Source organism: Somniosus microcephalus, unplaced genomic scaffold, assembly GCF_052327205.1.
Source record: "Somniosus microcephalus isolate GS21.2 unplaced genomic scaffold, FLI_Smic_1.0 unresolved_chr4, whole genome shotgun sequence".
Taxonomy (NCBI): Eukaryota; Metazoa; Chordata; class Chondrichthyes; order Squaliformes; family Somniosidae; genus Somniosus; species Somniosus microcephalus.
In genome coordinates this window covers 58,360,062-58,380,297 of record NW_028225182.1, presented here as the reverse complement: position 1 = coordinate 58,380,297, position 20,236 = coordinate 58,360,062, and the positions used below count along the sequence as shown (strand labels likewise).

General features: G+C 44.8%; 1 protein-coding gene across 1 annotated transcript in view; it reads right to left on the bottom strand.

Moving 5' to 3' along the window:
- LOC147091157 (transcription factor HES-2-like) overlaps positions 1–15,730 on the bottom strand; it is a 180,111-nt gene extending 164,381 nt beyond the window's left edge. Inside the window, exon 1 of the mRNA XM_085977151.1 lies at positions 15,663–15,730. Coding sequence (XP_085833277.1) covers positions 15,663–15,671 — 9 coding nt within the window. The 5' untranslated portion in view covers positions 15,672–15,730. The remainder of the gene's footprint in view (positions 1–15,662) is intronic.
- Positions 15,731–20,236: the final 4,506 nt, after the last annotated feature.

Sequence of the window (20,236 nt, the reverse complement as noted above, 5' to 3'; positions counted from 1 at the left end):
ACTCTTGTGCACTCATTCACTCTCGTACACTCATTCACTCTCGTACACTCATTCACTCTCGTACACTCATTCACTCTGGTACACTCATTCACTCTTGAACACTCATTCACTCTTGTACACTCATTCATTCTGGAACACTCATTCACTCTCGTACACTCACTCACTCTCGTACACTCATTCACTCTTGAACACTCATTCACTCTTGTACAATCAATCACTCTTGAACACTCATTCACCCTCGTACACTCATTCACTCTCGTACACTCAATCACTCTCATACACTCATTCACTCTCGAACACTCATTCACTCTCGTACACTCATTCACTCTCGTACACTCATTCACTCTCGTACACTCATTCACTCTCGTACACTCATTCACTCTTGAACACTCATTCACTCTCGTACACTCATTCACTCTCGTACACTCATTCACTCTTGAACACTCATTCACTCTTGTACACTCATTCACTCTTGTACACTCATTCACTCTCGTACACTCATTCACTCTTGAACACTCATTCACTCTCGTACACTCATTCACTCTTGAACACTCATTCAATCTCGTACACTCATTCACTCTCGTACACTCATTCACTCTCGTACACTCATTCACTCTTGCACACTCATTCACTCTCGTACACTCATTCACTCTTGTACACTCATTCACTCTCGTACACTCATTCACTCTCGTAGACTCATTCACTCTTGTACACTCATTCACTCTCGTACACTCATTCACTCTTGAACACTCATTCACTCTCGTACACTCATTCACTCTTGAACACTCATTCACTCTCGTACACTCATTCACTCTCGTACACTCATTCACTCTTGTACACTCATTCACTCTCGTACACTCATTCACTCTTGAACACTCATTCACTCTTGAACACTCATTCACTCTCGTACACTCATTCACTCTCGTACACTCATTCACTGTTGAACACTCATGCACTCTCGTACACTCATTCACTCTTAACACTCATTCACTATTGTACACTCATTCACTATTGCACACTCATTCAGTCTCGTACACTCATTCACTCTCGTACACTCATTCACTGTGGAACACTCATTCACTCTCATACACTCATTCACTCTCGAACACTCATTCACTCTCGTACACTCATTCACTCTTGAACACTCATTCACTCTCGTACACTCATTCACTCTTGTACACTCATTCACTCTCATACACTCATTCACTCTCGTACACTCATTCACTCTTGTACACTCATTCACTCTCATACACTCATTCACTCTTGAAAACTCATTCACTCTTGTACACTCATTCACTCTTGAACACTCATTCACTCTCGTACACTCATTCACTCTCGTGCACTCATTCACTCTCGTACACTCATTCACTCTCGTACACTCATTCACTCTTGAACACTCATTCACTCTTGAACACTCATTCACTCTCGTACACTCATTCACTCTTGAACACTCATTCAATCTCGTACACTCATTCCCTCTCGTACACTCATTCAATCTCATACACTCATTCACTCTCGTACACTCATTCACTCTCGTACACTCATTCACTCTTGAACACTCATTCACTCTGGAACACTCATTCACTCTCGTACACTCATTCACTCTTGTACACTCATTCACTCTCGTACACTCATTCACTCTTGAACACTCATTCACTCTTGTACACTCATTCACTCTCGTACACTCATTCACTCTCGTACACTCATTCACTCTCGTACACTCATTCACTCTTGAACACTCATTCCCTCTCGTACACTCATTCACTATTGAACACTCATTCAATCTCGTACACTCATTCACTCTCGTACACTCATTCACTCTTGTACACTCATTCACTCTCGTACACTCATTCACTCTTGAACACTCATTCACTCTTGAACACTCATTCACTCTCGTACACTCATTCACTCTCGTACACTCATTCACTGTTCAACACTCATTCACTCTCGTACACTCATTCACTCTTGAACACTCATTCACTATTGTACACTCATTCACTATTGTACACTCATTCAGTCTCGTACACTCATTCACTCTCGTACACTCATTCACTGTTGAACACTCATTCACTCTCATACACTCATTCACTCTCGAACACTCATTCACTCTTGTACACTCATTCACTCTCGTACACTCATTCACTCTCGTACACTCATTCACTCTCGAACACTCATTCACTCTCGTACACTCATTCACTCTCGTACACTCATTCACTCTCGTACACTCATTCACTCTTGTACACTCATTCACTCTCGTACACTCATTCACTCTCGTACACTCATTCACTCTCGAACACTCATTCACTCTTGTGCACTCATTCACTCTCGTACACTCATTCACTCTCGTACACTCATTCACTCTCGTACACTCATTCACTCTGGTACACTCATTCACTCTTGAACACTCATTCACTCTTGTACACTCATTCACTCTGGAACACTCATTCACTCTCGTACACTCACTCACTCTCGTACACTCATTCACTCTTGAACAGTCATTCACTCTTGTACAATCAATCACTCTTGAACACTCATTCACCCTCGTACACTCATTCACTCTCGTACACTCAATCACTCTCATACACTCATTCACTCTCGAACACTCATTCACTCTCGTACACTCATTCACTCTCGTACACTCATTCACTCTTGTACACTCATTCACTCTTGAACACTCATTCACTCTTGTACACTCATTCACTCTCGTACACTCATTCACTCTCGTACACTCATTCACTCTTGAACACTCATTCACTCTCGTACACTCATTCACTCTTGAACACTCATTCAATCTCGTACACTCATTCACTCTCGTACACTCATTCACTCTCGTACACGCATTCACTCTCGTACACTCATTCACTCTTGCACACTCATTCACTCTCGTACACTCATTCACTCTTGTACACTCATTCAATCTCGTACACTCATTCACTCTCGTAGACTCATTCACTCTTGTACACTCATTCACTCTCGTACACTCATTCACTCTTGAACACTCATTCACTCTTGTACACTCATTCACTCTCGTACACTCATTCACTCTCGTACACTCATTCACTCTTGAACACTCATTCACTCTCGTACACTCATTCACTCTTGAACACTCATTCAATCTCGTACACTCATTCACTCTCGTACACTCATTCACTCTCGTACACTCATTCACTCTCGTACACTCATTCACTCTTGCACACTCATTCACTCTCGTACACTCATTCACTCTTGTACACTCATTCAATCTCGTACACTCATTCACTCTCGTAGACTCATTCACTCTTGTACACTCATTCACTCTCGTACACTCATTCACTCTTGAACACTCATTCACTCTCGTACACTCATTCACTCTTGAACACTCATTCACTCTCGTACACTCATTCACTCTCGTACACTCATTCACTGTTGAACACTCATGCACTCTCGTACACTCATTCACTCTTGAACACTCATTCACTATTGTACACTCATTCACTATTGCACACTCATTCAGTCTCGTACACTCATTCACTCTCGTACACTCATTCACTGTGGAACACTCATTCACTCTCATACACTCATTCACTCTCGAACACTCATTCACTCTCATACACTCATTCACTCTTGAACATTCATTCACTCTTGTACACTCATTCACTCTCGTACACTCATTCACTGTTGAACACTCATTCACTCTCGTACACTCATTCACTCTTGTACACTCATTCACTCTCATACACTCATTCACTCTTGAACACTCATTCACTCTTGTACACTCATTCTCTCTTGAACACTCATTCACTCTTGTACACTCATTCACTCTCGTACACTCATTCACTCTCGTACACTCATTCACTCTCGTACACTCATTCACTCTTGAACACTCATTCACTCTCGTACACTCATTCACTCTTGAACTCTCATTCACTCTTGAACACTCATTCACTCTCGTACACTCATTCACTCTCGTACACTCATTCACTCTCGTACACTCATTCCCTCTCGTACACTCATTCACTCTCGTAAACTCATTCTCTCTCGTACACTCATTCACTCTCATACACTCATTCACTCTTGAACACTCATTCACTCTTGAACACTCATTCACTCTTGAACACTCATTCACTCTCATACACTCATTCACTCTCGAACACTCATTCACTCTTGAACACTCATTCACTCTTGTACACTCATTCACTCTCGTACACTCATTCACTCTCGTACACTCATTCACTCTCGAACACTCATTCACTCTTATACACTCATTCACTCTCGTACACTCATTCACTCTTGAACATTCATTCACTATCGTACACTCATTCACTCTCGTACACTCATTCACTGTTGAACACTCATTCACTCTCGTACACTCATTCACTCTCGTACACTCATTCACTCTTGTACATTCATTCACTCTCGTACACTCATTCACTCTCGTACACTCATTCACTGTTGAACACTCATTCACTCTCGTACACTCATTCACTCTTGAACACTCATTCACTCTCGTACACTCATTCACTCTTGAACACTCATTCACTCTTGAACACTCATTCACTCTTGAACACTCATTCACTCTTGTACACTCATTCACTCTTGTACACTCATTCACTCTTGAACGCTCAATCACTCTTGAACACTCATTCACTCTCATACTCTCATTCACTCTTGAACACTCATTCACTCTCAAACACTCATTCACTCTCGTACACTCATTCACTCTTGTACACTCATTCACTGTTGAACACTCACTCACTCTTGTACACTCATTCACTCTCGTACACTCATTCACTCTCGTACACTCATTCACTCTTGAACACTCACTCACTCTCGTACACTCATTCACTCTTGAACACTCATTCACTCTTGAACACTCATTCACTCTTGTACACTCATTCACTCTTGTACACTCATTCACTCTTGAACACTCAATCACTCTTGAACACTCATTCACTCTCGTACACTCATTCACTCTTGAACACTCATTCACTCTCAAACACTCATTCACTCTCGTACACTCATTCACTCTTGTACACTCATTCACTGTTGAACACTCACTCACTCTTGTACACTCATTCACTCTCGTACACTCATTCACTCTCGTACACTCATTCACTCTTGAATACTCACTCACTCTCGTACACCCATTCACTCCTGTACACTCATTCACTCTCATACACTCATTCACTCTCATACACTCATTCACTCTCGTACACTCATTCACTCTCGTACACTCATTCACTCTTGAACACTCATTCACTCTCGTACACTCATTCACTCTCATACACTCATTCACTCTCATACACTCATTCACTCTCGTACACTCATTCACTCTCGTACACTCATTCACTCGTGTACACTCATTCACTCTCGTACACTCATTCACTCTTGTACACTCATTCACTCTCGTACACTCATTCACTCTGGAACACTCATTCACTCTCGTACACTCATTCACTCTCGTACACTCATTCACTCTTGTACACTCATTCACTCTTGAACACTCATTCACTCTTGTACACTCATTCACTCTTGTACAATCATTCACCCTTGAACACTCATTCACCCTCGTACACTCATTCACTCTCGTACACTCATTCACTCTCATACACTCATTCACTCTTGAACACTCATTCACTCTCATACACTCATTCTCTCTCGTACACTCATTCACTCTCGTACACTCATTCACTCTTGAACACTCATTCACTCTTATACACTCATTCACTATCGTACACTCATTCACTCTTGAACACTCATTCACTATCGTACACTCATTCACTCTCGTACACTCATTCACTGTTGAACACTCATTCACTCTCGTACACTCATTCACTCTCGTACACTCATTCACTCTCGTACACTCATTCACTGTTGAACACTCATTCACTCTCGTACACTCATTCATTCTTGAACACTCATTCACTCTCGTACACTCATTCACTCTTGAACACTCATTCACTCTTGAACACTCATTCACTCTTGTACACTCATTCACTCTTGTACACTCATTCACTCTTGAACGCTCAATCACTCTTGAACACTCATTCACTCTCATACACTCATTCACTCTTGAACACTCATTCACTCTCAAACACTCATTCACTCTCGTACACTCATTCACTCTTGTACACTCATTCACTGTTGAACACTCACTCACTCTTGTACACTCATTCACTCTCGTACACTCATTCACTCTCGTACACTCATTCACTCTTGAACACTCACTCACTCTCGTACACTCATTCACTCTTGAACACTCATTCACTCTTGAACACTCATTCACTCTTGAACACTCATTCACTCTTGTACACTCATTCACTCTTGTACACTCATTCACTCTTGAACACTCAATCACTCTTGAACACTCATTCACTCTCGTACACTCATTCACTCTTGAACACTCATTCACTCTCAAACACTCATTCACTCTCGTACACTCATTCACTCTTGTACACTCATTCACTGTTGAACACTCACTCACTCTTGTACACTCATTCACTCTCGTACACTCATTCACTCTCGTACACTCATTCACTCTCGTACACTCATTCACTCTTGAATACTCACTCACTCTCGTACACCCATTCACTCCTGTACACTCATTCACTCTCATACACTCATTCACTCTCATACACTCATTCACTCTCGTACACTCATTCACTCTCGTACACTCATTCACTCTTGAACACTCATTCACTCTCGTACACTCATTCACTCTCGTACACTCATTCACTCTCCTACACTCATTCACTCTCGTACACTCATTCACTCTCATACACTCATTCACTCTCGTACACTCATTCACTCTTGTACACTCATTCACTCTTGAACACTCATTCACTCTTGAACACTCATTCACTCTCGTACACTCATTCACTCTTGAACACTCATTCACTCTTGAACACTCATTCACTCTTGAACACACATTCACTCTCGTACACTCATTCACTCTTGAACACTCATTCACTCTTGAACACTCATTCACTCTTGAACACTCATTCACTCTCATACACTCATTCACTCTCGTACACTCATTCACTGTTGAACACTCATTCACTCTCGTACACTCATTCACTCTTGTACACTCATTCACTGTTGAACACTCATTCACTCTTGAACACTCATTCACTCTCGTACACTCATTCACTCTCGTACACTCATTCACTGTTGAACACTCATTCACTCTCGTACACTCATTCACTGTTGAACACTCATTCACTCTCGAACACTCATTCACTCTTGTACACTCATTCACTCTCGTACACTCATTCACTCTTGTACACTCATTCACTCTCGAACACTCATTCACTCTCATACAATCATTCACTCTTGAACACTCATTCACTCTCGTACACTCATTCACTCTCGTACACTCATTCACTCTCGAACACTCATTCACTCTCGTACACTCATTCACTCTCATACACTCATTCACTCTTGTACACTCATTCACTCTCGTACACTCATTCACTCTCGTACACTCATTCACTCTTGAACACTCATTCACTCTCGTACACTCATTCACTCTTGAACACTCACTTACTCTTGAACACTCATTCACTCTCGTACACTCATTCACTCTTGAACACTCATTCACTCTCGTACACTCATTCACTCTCGTACACTCATTCACTCTCGTACACTCATTCACTCTTGAACACTCATTCACTCTCATACACTCATTCACTCTCATACACTCATTCACTCTTGAACACTCATTCACTCTCGTAGACACTCTCTTGTACACACTGAATGCCCGTAGAGTATTTTGCTAGGTATCAAACAGTATCTTCAAAGGTTATCTGGTGCTGAAACCCACATCTGTGCCATTTATACCTCGAGACTCGACTACGATAATGCTCTCCTGGCCGGCCTCTCATCTTCCACTCTCCATAAACTTGAGCTCATATAAAACTTGGCTGCCCCGTGTCCTAACTCACACCCAGTCCCGTTCACCCATCACCCCCTGTGCTCACTGCCCCGTGTCCTAACTCACACCGAGTCCCGTTCACCCATCACCCCCTGTGCTCACTGCCCCGTGTCCTAACTCGCACCCAGTCCTGTTCACCCATCACCCCCTGTGCTCACTGCCCCGTGTCCTAACTCACACCCAGTCCCGTTCACCCATCACCCCCTGTGCTCACTGACCCGTTTCCTAACTCACACCAAGTCCCGTTCACCCATCACCCCCTGTGCTCACTGCCCCGTGTCCTCACTCACACCCAGCCCCGTTCACCCATCACCCCCTGTGCTCACTGCCCCGTGTCCTAACTCACACCCAGTCCGATTCACCCATCACCCCCTGTGCTCACTGCCTCGTGTCCTAACTCACACCCAGTCCCGTTCACCCTTCACCCCCTGTGCTCACTGCCCCGTGTCCTAACTCACACCCAGTCTCGTTCACCCATCACCCCCTGTGCTCACTGCCCCGTGTCCTAACTCAAACCCAGTCCAGTTCACCCATCACCCCCTGTGCTCACTGCCCCGTGTACTAACTCACACCCAGTCCCGTTCACCCATCACCCCCTGTGCTCACTGCCCCGTGTCCTAACTCACACCCAGTCCCATTCACCCATCACCCCCTGTGCTCACTGCCCCGTGTCCTAACTCACACCCAGTCCCGTTCACCCATCACCCCTGTGCTCACTGCCCCATGTCCTAACTCACACCCAGTCCCGTTCACCCATCACCCCCTGTGCTCACTGCCCCGTGTCCTAACTCACACCCAGTCCCGTTCACCCATCACCCTCTGTGCTCACTGCCCCGTGTCCTAACTCCCACCAAGTCCTGTTCACCCATCACCCCCTGTGCTCACTGCCCCGTGTCCTAACTCACACCCAGTCCCGTTCACCCATCGCCCCCTGTGCTCACTGCCCCGTGTCCTAACTCACACCCAGTCCCGTTCACCCATCACTCCCTGTGCTCACTGCCCCGTGTCCTAACTCACACCAAGTCCTGTTCACCCATCACCCCCTGTGCTCACTGCCCCCATGTCCTAACTCACACCCAGTCCCGTTCACCCATCACCCCCTGTGCTCACTGCCCCATGTCCTAACTCACACCGAGTCCCGTTCACCCATCGCCCCCTGTGCTCACTGCCCCGTGTCCTAACTCACACCGAGTCCCGTTCACCCATCGCCCCCTGTGCTCACTGCCCCGTGTCCTAACTCACACCGAGTCCCGTTCACCCATCACCCCCTGTGCTCACTGCCCCGTGTCCTAACTCACACCCAGTCCCGTTCACCCATCACCCTGTGCTCACTGCCCCGTGTCCTAACTCACACCCAGACCCGTTCACCCATCGCCCCTGTGTTCACTGTCCCGTGTCCTAACTCACACCCAGTCCCGTTCACCCATTACCCCCTGTGCTCACTGCCCCGTGTCCTAACTCACACCGAGTCCCATTCACCCATCACCCCCTGTGCTCACTGCCCTGTGTCCTAACTCACACCCAGTCCCGTTCACCCATCACCCCCTGTACTCACTGCCCCGTGTCCTAACTCACACCCAGTCCCGTTCACCCATCACCCCCTGTGCTCACTGCCCCATGTCCTAACTCACACCCAGTCCCGTTCACCCATCGCCCCCTGTGTTCACTGTCCCGTGTCCTAACTCACACCCAGTCCCGTTCACCCATCACCCCCTGTGCTCACTGCCCCGTATCCTAACTCACAGCCAGTCCTGTTCACCCATCACCCCCTGTGCTCACTGCCCCGTGTCCTAACTCACACCAAGTCCTGTTCACCCATCACCCCTGTGCTCACTGCCCCATGTCCTAACTCACACCAAGTCCTGTTCACCCATCACCCCCTGTGCTCACTGACCTACATTGGCTCCCAGTCCAGCAACACCTCAATTAAAACATTCTTATTCTGGTTTTCAAATTCCTTTACATCCCTCACCCCTCCCTATCTCTGTAACCTCCGAGATCTCTGCGCTCCTCCAATTCTGGCCTCTTGCACATCCTCAATTTCCATCGCTCCACCATTGGTGGCCGTGCCTTCAGCTGCCTGGGCCCCGAGCTCTAGAATTCCCTCCCTAAACCTCTCTGCCTCTCTCTCCTCCTTTAAGACGCTCCTTACAACCTCCCTCTTTGACCAAGCTTTTGATCACCTGTCTTAATACGGTGTCAAATACTGTTTGATAGCGCTCTTATGAAGTGCCTTGGACCATTAGCTATGTTGAAGGTGCTATATAAATGCAAGTTGTTGTTGCTGGGCTCCGTGTGCTTCATGTGTGAAGTTTAAAATGCAGGTTCCCTGCAGAAGTTTTGCCTCTTTTATAAGAGTGAACAATACTTCCAATACTATCACAAAGAATGACAATTGATGTGTTTTAACTACACTGGTTTACACAGCTATGGTTTGGGTTCTGCATAATTCTTCCCACAGTGATGGAGCATTTTGAATAACTCAATGCCTACACAATTAAGCAGCATGCATTCTAAAGATGTTAGTGTCCCCCCTATATGTAGAATACCTGATAGTGTCTCTATACAGATATATTTGGGTGCAATGTTTATTGGGCATGAAAGTGACATGGTGAATCCAGCTGCCAGGTACATGTTATCTGGTGTAAGACTGCCATTTGCAGCTGTCTGCTTGGCTGAGTTTAGTACAGAGCCTGGGACACTGATCCTCATATAATTGAGGCCTAACCAGTGTTTTTATAAAGGTTTACCATAACGTCCTTGCTTTGCTACTTCATGCCTCTATTTATAAAGCTAAGGATCCTGTATGGTTTTTTTTTAACAGCCTGATCAACTTGTTCTGCCACCTTCAAAGATTTGTGTATGTGAACTCCCAGGTCTCCTTGCTCCTGCACCCCCTTAAAAATTGTACCAGTTAGTTTATATTCCCTCTCCTCATTCATCCTACCAAAATGTATTACTTCACACTTCTCTGCATTTAATTTCAACTGCCATGTGTCTGCCCATGTCCTCCTGAAGTCTGCTATTATCCTCCTCACTGTTTATGACATTTTTAATATTTGTGTCATCTGCAAACTTTGAAATTATGCCATCTATATGCAAGTCCAGGTCAATATATATCAAAAAGAGCAGTGGTCCTAATACTGACCCCTGGGGAACACCACTGTTTCCTACATTACAACAGTGACTACAATTCAAATGTACTTCATTGGCTGTAAAGCGCTTTGGGGCGTCCTGAGGTGGTGAAAGGTGCTGGAGAAATGCAAGTCTTTCTTTGTTTTACTGTATATTTCCCTCCAGTCTGACAAGCATCCATGTGCTTCTACAGGTGCTGGAAGCTCTTCTGTGCATCACCTATATCATCATTCTTCATAAGCTTGCAAAATACCCAGCCTGTCTAAGTATCAGTCCCAGAGTCAGAGCAGTATGTCGATTTGGGCACTCTTGTTTTCTCTAACCTTCAATCCTGACACTTCCCACGTGTCACATGTGCCTATCTGTGGTTGCACAGAGGCACCATTAGCTTCACAGAAAGCTGCACCACCACTAGCAATGAAACCCTGCCAGAGCAGCCTTGTTAAGCACTCCTCACAATACACTGCCACCTTAAATATAACAAGAACATACAATACGCTTTTTGAGAATGATTTCTGAAGACATCACAAGCACACGGATTAAATAAAAACAGAGAGGGAGAACACAGTCCAAGTCTTTAAAACACTGAAATGACAGAGATAAAAGAAATAGTCGAGATACTAGCAGAAGAAAACAAAGGTACGAAGGTAATATCTATATACGAAGGGATCAGTATCATGTCCTTTGCTTTTTGTGGTATATAGCAATGATTTAGATTTCACTGTACATAAAAACATAAGAAATAGGAGCAGGAGTCGGCCATTCGGCCCCTCGAGCCTGCTCCGCCATTCAATAAGATCATGGCTGATCTTCGAACTCAACTCCACTTTCCCGCTCGATCTCCATATCCCTCGATTCCCTAGAGTCCAAAAATCTATCGATCTCAGCCTTGAATATACTCAAAGACTGAGCCTTCACAGCCCTCTGGGGCAGAGAATTCCAAAGATTCACCACCCTCTGAGTGAAGAAATTCCTCATCTCAGTTTCAAATGGCCGACCCCTTATCCTGAGACTGACCCCTAGTTCTAGACACTCCAGCCAGGGGGGAAACAACCTCTCAGCATCTACCCTGTCAATCCCCCTCAGAATCTTGTATGTTTCAATGAGATCACCTCTCATTCTTCTAAACTCCAGAGAGTATCGGCCCAATCTACACAATCTCTCCTCATAGGACAGCCCTCTCATCCCAAAGAGACCAGAACTGCGCCCAGTACTCCAGGTGTGGTCTCACCAAGGCCCTGTACAATTGTAGCAAGACTTCCTTACTCTTATACTCCAACCCCCTTGCAATAAAGGCCAACATACCATTTGCCTTCCTTATTGTTTGCTGTACCTGCACGCTAGCTTTCTGTGTTTCTTGCACGAGGACACCCAAATCTCTCTGAACACCAACATTTGAAAATTTCTCACCATTTAAAAAATATTCTGTTTTTCTATTCTTCCTACCAAAGTGAATAACCTCACATTTCCCCACATTATACTCCATCTGCCACCTTACTGCCCACTCACTCAGTCTATCTATATCCCTTTGCAGACTCAGTGTTCTCCTCACAGCTTACTGTCCCACCCAGCTTTGTATCATCAGCAAACTTGGATACATTACACTCGGTCCCTTCATCTAGGTCATTAATATAGATTGTAAATAGCTGAGGCCCCAACACTGATCCTTGCGGCACCCCACTAGTTACAGCCTGCCAACCTGAAAAAGATCCGTTTATCCCTACTCTGTTTTCTGTCCATTAACCAATCCTCTATCCATGTAGGGGGCATGATTAAGAAGTTTACAGATGATACAAAAATTGGCTGTCTGGTTGACAGTGAGGAAGAAATCTGTAGACTGTAGGAAGATATCAATGGACTGGTCAGGTGGGCAGAAAAGTGGCAAATGGAATTCAATCCAGAGAAGCCAGGTAATGCATTTGGGGAGGGCTAACAAGGCAAGGGAATACACATTAAATGGTAGGACACTGAGAAGTGTAGAGGAACAGAGGGACCTTGGAGTGCATGTCCACAGATCCCTGAAGGTAGCAGGACAGGTTAGGAAGGTGGTTAAGGAGGCATACAGGATACTTTCCTTTATTAGCCGAGGCATAGAATATAAGAGCAGGGAGGTTATGCTAGAACTGTATAAAACACTAAGTTAGGCCACAGCTAGAGTACTGCGTGCAGTTCTGGTCACCACATTACAGGAAGGATGTGATTGCACTAGAGAGGGTGCAGAGAAGATTTACGAGGATGTTGCCTGGGCTGGGGAATTTTAGTTATGAGGAAAGATTGGATAGGCTGGGGTTGTTTTCTTTAGAACAGAGGAGGCTGAGATAAGATTTAATTGAGGTGTATAAAATTACGAGGGGCCTAGATAGAGTGGATAGGAAGGACCGATTTCCCTTAGAGAGGTCAATAATCAGAGGGCATAGATTTAAAGTAATTGGTAAAAGGATTAGAGGAGAGTTGAGGAGAACTTTTTGCACCCAGAGTGTGATGGGGGTCTGGAACCCTCATTGTATTTAAAAAGTACTTGGATGTGCACTTGAAGTGCCGTAACCTACAAATGGACCAAGAGCTGGAAAGTGGGATTAGGCTGGATAGCTCTTCTTCAGCTGGCACAGTCATGATGGGATGAATGGCCTCCTTCTGTGCTGTAAATTTCTATAATAGGCCTCAAACAAAAGAGAACAGAAAATGTATTCACCATAAAGTAATGCAAATGTGGATAAAATTAATAGAAAATCAATTAAACTGCGTGGATTAACAGCTTTAAAAAGAGAGCTGAATAATAGAAGCTGTTTGCTCTGATTCCAAATCAGGCCAAAGTTACTCAGTTCTGATTGTTTGGTTAGGATATTTACTTGAAATTAATAAAAATAATGTTGGAGCAGATTGTGGAAATAACAAAATGTAAACCAGAAAAACAACACACACTGTTTAGAGGGAAACGGAGCAAAGAGCTAAATATTACATTAGCAAAAACAGGAAGACAGATTATTATCTGAATGGCAATAGATTGGGAAAAGGGGAAGTGCAACGAGACCTGGGTGTCCTTGTGCACCAGTCGCTGAAGGTAAGCATGCAGGTGCAGCAGGCGGTTAAGAAGGCAAATGGTATGTTGGCCTTCGTAGCAAGAGGTTTCAAGTACAGGAGCAAGGATGTCTTGCTGCAGTTGTACAGGGCCTTGGTGAGACCACACCTTGAGTATTGTGTGCAGTTTTGGTCGCCTTATCTGAGGAAGGATGTTCTTGCCATGGAGGGAGTGCAGCGAAGATTCACTAGATTGATACCTGGGATGGCAGGAATGACGTATGAGGAGAGATTGGGTCGATTGGGCTTATACTCGATGGAGCTTAGAAGAATGAGAGGGGATCTCATTGAAACTTATAAAATTCTAACAGGACTAGACAGACTAGATGCAGGAAGGCTGTTCCTGATGGCGGGGGAGTCCAGAACCAGGGGTCACAGTCTAAGGATAAGGGGTAAGCCATTTCGGACTGAGATGAGGAGGAATTTCTTCACCCAGAGAGTGGTGAACCTATGGAATTCTCTACCACAGAAGGCAGTTGAGGCCAATTCATTAAATATATTCAAGAAGGGGTTAGATATATTTCTTAAGGCTAAAGGGATCAAGGGGTATGGGGAGAAAGCAGGGACAGGGTACTGAATTTGGATGATCAGCCATGATCTCATTGAATGGCGGAGCAGGCTCGAGGGGCCGAATGGCCGACTCCTGCTCCTATCTTCTACTCCTTCTTGAATATATTTAATGAATTGGCCTCCACCGCCCTCTGTGGCAGAGAATTCCACAGGTTCACCACTCTCTGGGTGAAGAAATTCCTCCTCATCTCTGTCCTAAATGGCTTACCCCTTATCCTTCGACTGTGACCCCTAGTTCTGGACTCCCCGGCCATCAGAAACATCCTTCCTGCATCTAGTCTGTCCAGACCTGACAGAATTTTATAGGTTTATATTTATAAGATCAATGACCCAGAGAACAAAAATAATGGGTACTTGGCAAGCTGCGGGTTAGCTGTAAAAACCTGTTACCCAGCTCAGTAAAGCAGGAATTTCTTCCAAATACATTAAATTTAGGAATATTTTCAACTGCGGGTTAGAGGCTCATCCGGATACATTTGTGCTTTCGGGTCACTTCTAAAGGAGCCACATTGACACCATCAGATCGGTGCCCAAATGGAAATCAAACAGCGCAATCTGTAGACAGCTCGACACGTGTCTGTGACTCCTACAATATCAGAGTGTGAATATCCCAGGCAGCGAACAAAATCCACAGCAAACGGCGAACAAAGGCGCTTTAATGGTCAAGATAAGGCGGGTCCATTTTCTAATTAGTCAGGTTATAAAACCACGAATTTAGACAGGCAGTTATCACTGTGCGAATGTAAGAACCCCCCAGCCCAACTCCCACTGAAAGAAAGGCAGGTGTTGCAATGTGAGGCGAGTCCGTTTTAAAAATAAACAAGTCTCCCAATCACTCTTGGTTGCTTACGCTTGCCCGGCGCTAAAACCTCTGGATTACAATCGCTGACAAACAGGTGACAAGACGCGCCGTCTAGACAAGGAACAGCTCACGGATCTGCAGCAAACAAAATACAACTAGGATCACCTGTGACATTCAGCTCTGTGCGTTGGTGAAATGACTCGTTATTTTCCAGACAGGTGCCCACATTGAAGGATTGTGTGAAATGAGCGCATTAGGCGATGAACCCAGTTTTAAACTGAACTAACTGGTAGAATAGATAAGGGAGAACCAGTGGGTGTGGTGTATTTGGACTTTCAGTAGGCTTTCGATAAGGTCCCGCATAAGAGACTAGTGTGCAAAGTTAAAGCACATGGGATTGGGGGTAAGGTATTGACTTGGATAGAGAACTGGTTGGCAGACAGGAAGCAAAGAGTTGGAATAAACGGGTCTTTTTCCGAGTGGCAGGCAGTGACTAGTGGGGTACCGCAGGGATCGGTCCTTGGACCCCAGTTAATTACAATATATATTAATGATCTAGACGAGGAAACTAGATGTAATATCTCCAAGTTTGCAGACAACACAAAGCTGGGTGGGCGTGTGTGCTGTGAGGAGGATGCAGAGAAACTCCAGGATGATTTGGACAGGTTGGGCGATTGGGCAGATGCAGTATAAAATGTGGATAAATGCGAGGTTATCCACTTTGGTGGCAAAAACAGGAAGGCAGATTATTATCTAAATGGCAATAGATTGGGACAAGGGGAAGTGCAACGAGACCTGGGTGTCCTTGTGCACCAGTCGCTGAAGGTAAGCATGCAGGTGCAGCAGGCGGTTAAGAAGGCAAATGGTATGCTGGCCTTCATAGCGAGAGGATTCGAGTACAGGAACAAGGATGTCTTGCTGCAGTTGTACAGGGCCTTGGTGAGACCACACCTTGAGTATTGTGTGCAGTTTTGGTCACCTTATCTGAGGAAGGATGTTCTTGCCATGGAGGGAGTGCAGCGAAGATTCACCAGACTGATACCTGGGATGGCAGGAATGACGTATGAAGAGGGGTTACATAACATAAGAACATAAGAACATAAGAAGTAGGAGCAGGAGTAGGCCATACGGCCCCTCGGGCCTGCTCCGCCATTCAATAGGATCATGGCTGATCCAAATCTAGACTCACGTCCACTTCCCTGCCCTCTCCCCGTAACCCCTAATTCCCTTATCTGCTAGCAAACTATCTCCATTTTAAATGTATTTAATGTCGCAGCTCCCACAGCTCTCTGGGGTAGCAAATTCTATAGATTTACTACCCTCTGAGTGAAGAAGTTTCTCCTCATCTCAGTTTTGAAAGGGCAGCCCCTTACTCTTAGATTATGCCCCCTAGTTCTAGTCTCACCCATCAGTGGAAACATCCTCACCGCATCCACCCGATCAAGCCCCCTCACAATCTTATATGTTTCGATAAGATCGCCTCTCATTCTTCTGAACTCCAATGAGTAGAGTCCCAACCTACTCAACCTTTCCTCATACGTCAACCCCCTCATCTCCGGAATCAACCGAGTGAACCTTCTCTGAACTGCCTCGAGAGCAAGTATATCTTTTCTTAAATATGGAAACCAAAACTGCACGCAGTATTCCAGGTGTGGCCTCACCAATGCCCTGTATAACTGCAGCAAGACTCCCCTGTTTTTATACTCCATCCCCCTTGCAATAAAAGCCAAGCTTCCATTGGCCTTCCTGATCACCTGCTGCGCCTGCAGACTAACCTTTTGTGTTTCATGCACCAGGACCCCCAGATCCCTTTGTACTGTAGCACTTTGCAGTTTCTCTCCATTTAGATAATAACTTGCTCTTTGATTTTTTCTGCCAAAGTGCATAACCTCACACTTTCCAACATTATATTGCATCTGCCAAATCTCTGCCCACTCACTTAGCCTGTCTATGTCCTTTTGCAGGTTTTTTATGTCCTCCTCACTCACTGCTTTCCCTCCCATTTTTGTATCGTCGGCAAACTTGGATATGTTGCACTCGGTCCCTTCCTCCAAATCATTAATATAGATTGTAAAGAGTTGGGGTCCCAGCACTGACCCCTGCGGAACACCACTAGTTACTGATTGCCAGCCCGAGAATGAACCATTTATCCCAACTCTTTGTTTTCTGTTAGATAGCCAATCTTCCACCCATGCCAGTATATTACCCCCAATCCCGTGATTTCTTATCTTGATCAGTAATCTTTTGTGTGGAGCCTTGTCAAATGCCTTTTGGAAGTCCAAATACACCACATCCACTGGTTCCCCTTTATCCACCTTGTATGTTACATCCTCAAAGAATTCGAGCAAATTTGTCAAACATGACTTCCCCTTCATAAAACCATGCTGACTCTGTCCTATTAAATTATGTTTATCCAAATGCTCTGTTACTGTTTCCTTAATAATGGACTCCAACATTTTGCCAACCACAGATGTTAGGTTAACTGGTCTATAGTTTCCAGTTTTTTGTCTACTTCCCTTCTTAAATAAGGGTGTTACATTAGCAGTTTTCCAATCTGCCGAGACCTTTCCTGAGTCCAGGGAGTTCTGGAAAATAATCACCAATGCATCCACAATCCCTACCGCCACTTCTCTCAAGACCCTAGGATGTAGGCCATCAGGTCCGGGGGATTTATCCGCCTTGAGTCCCATTATTTTACTGAGTACCATCTCCTTAGTGATTTTAATCGTGTTTAGCTCCCCCCCCCCCCCCATTGCCCCCTGTTTGTCCAGTGTTGGGATATTTTTAGTGTCCTCTACTGTAAAGACTGATACAAAATATTTGTTCAGCGTCTTTGCCATCTCCATGTTCCCCACCATTAGTTTCCTGGTCCCATCCTCTAAGGGACCAACATTCACTTTAGCCACCCTTTTTCTTTTTATATAGCTGTAGAAACTCTTGCTATCTGTTTTTATATTTTTTGCTAGTTTACTTTCATAATCTATCTTCCCTTTCTTAATTAATCTTTTAGTTATTCTTTGCTGGCTTTTAAATGCTTCCCAATCTTCTATCCTCCCACTAGATTTGACTACTTTATATGCCCTTGTTTTCAGTCGGATACTATCCTTTATTACTTTACTAAGCCATGGATGGCTGTCTTTTCTTTTATTCCCCTTTTTCCTCAGTGGAATATATTTATCTTGAAAGATGTGAAATATCTCCTTGAATGTAGACCACTGCTCTTGTACCGTCTTACACTTTAATCTGTTTTCCCAGTCCACTTTAGTCAATTCTACTCTCATACCTTCATAGTCTCCTTTATTTAAGCTCAGTATGCTGGTTTGAGATTGGGTCGATTAGGCTTATATTCGCTAGAGTTTAGAAGAATGAGAGGGGATCTCATTGAAACTTATAAAATTCTAACAGGACTGGACAGACTAGATGCAGGAAGGATGTTCCCGATGGTCGGGGAGTCCAGAACCAGGGGTCACAGTCTAAGGATAAGGGGTAAGCCATTTAGGACAGAAATGAGGAGGAATTTCTTCATCCAGAGAGTGGTGAAGCTGTGGAATTCTCTACCACAGAAGGCAGTTGAGGCCAATTCATTAAATATATTCAAGAAGGAGTTGGATATATTTCTTAAGGCTAAAGGGATCAAGGGATATGGGGAGAAGGCAGGGACAGGGTACTGAATTTGGATGATCAGCCATGATCTCACTGAATGGCGGAGCAGGCTCGAGGGGCCGAATGGCCGACTCCTGCTCCTATCTTCTATGTTTCTATGTTTATACAAGGAGCGAAAGCAATGCCGACACTCCACAACTGGCGGACTGCCTTCCTGTGTTTACTGGCTGGTCCCAGTGATGGAAATCGGATTTGCGACGCAGTCTGTTGCATTTAGGGTTAGGGTTAGGCCCCACTGAATATAACATTACAGAGGACAACAGAATTATAAAAATGAATGAATGGATTGAACTTTATTCTGTCCTTAATATCACAGATCTAAAGGGACACTCAGTAAACGGTGAACGCGGCCGATTGTCCAGTAAATTGTACAGGAGTAGAAATCATTCCTGGTTGGACAATATCCCTCTCTCCCGCCCCTTGGCACTGATGGTGCGCTTCGCAGGGAGGTTTCAATCAGCGGTAAACATGGGGAAAACTGGCGATCTATTTCTGTGAAAGGGGTTTTCCCTCTTTCCGGAATCAATAACATTTCTTAAAAATACAAAGGTTCCAATGAAGGTTAATCTTTAAAACGCCATGTTTGCGGGAGATCTCTTCTGGAAAGGTTGGGTGTCATCGTGTCCTTTCGCGGTGTGAAGTGGCGACACGAGCCCTCGCCTTTATCCCCAACACCTTTCACCATTGAGATACCTACAACATGGGCAGGCCGCGGCTACACGCTTCCCACAGACACGGTGTCTGGAGGGAGGGCAGGATCAGTGCGACAGAGAGAGTGGTGTCATTTAGCGTGGATATGCTGGCTATACATATTCCTCAGCCACGCCTCAGAACCTGACAGGCGAACATGGGAAGCAACGATTTGGATGTTCTCAGGGTTTACAGACTGAATTAATCCATATTTGTGTTACCGAATGCTCTTTTAAATGTAACATTGCTGTCAGTCACCGCTCAGCACTCTCACCTGTGAACCAGGATCTAAGTCCCACTCCAAGTCTAGAAATCTAGGTCGACACATGAGACGTTAAACCGAGGCCAAAAGATCCCACGTCACTAGTAGAAAGAGAGGGCAGATC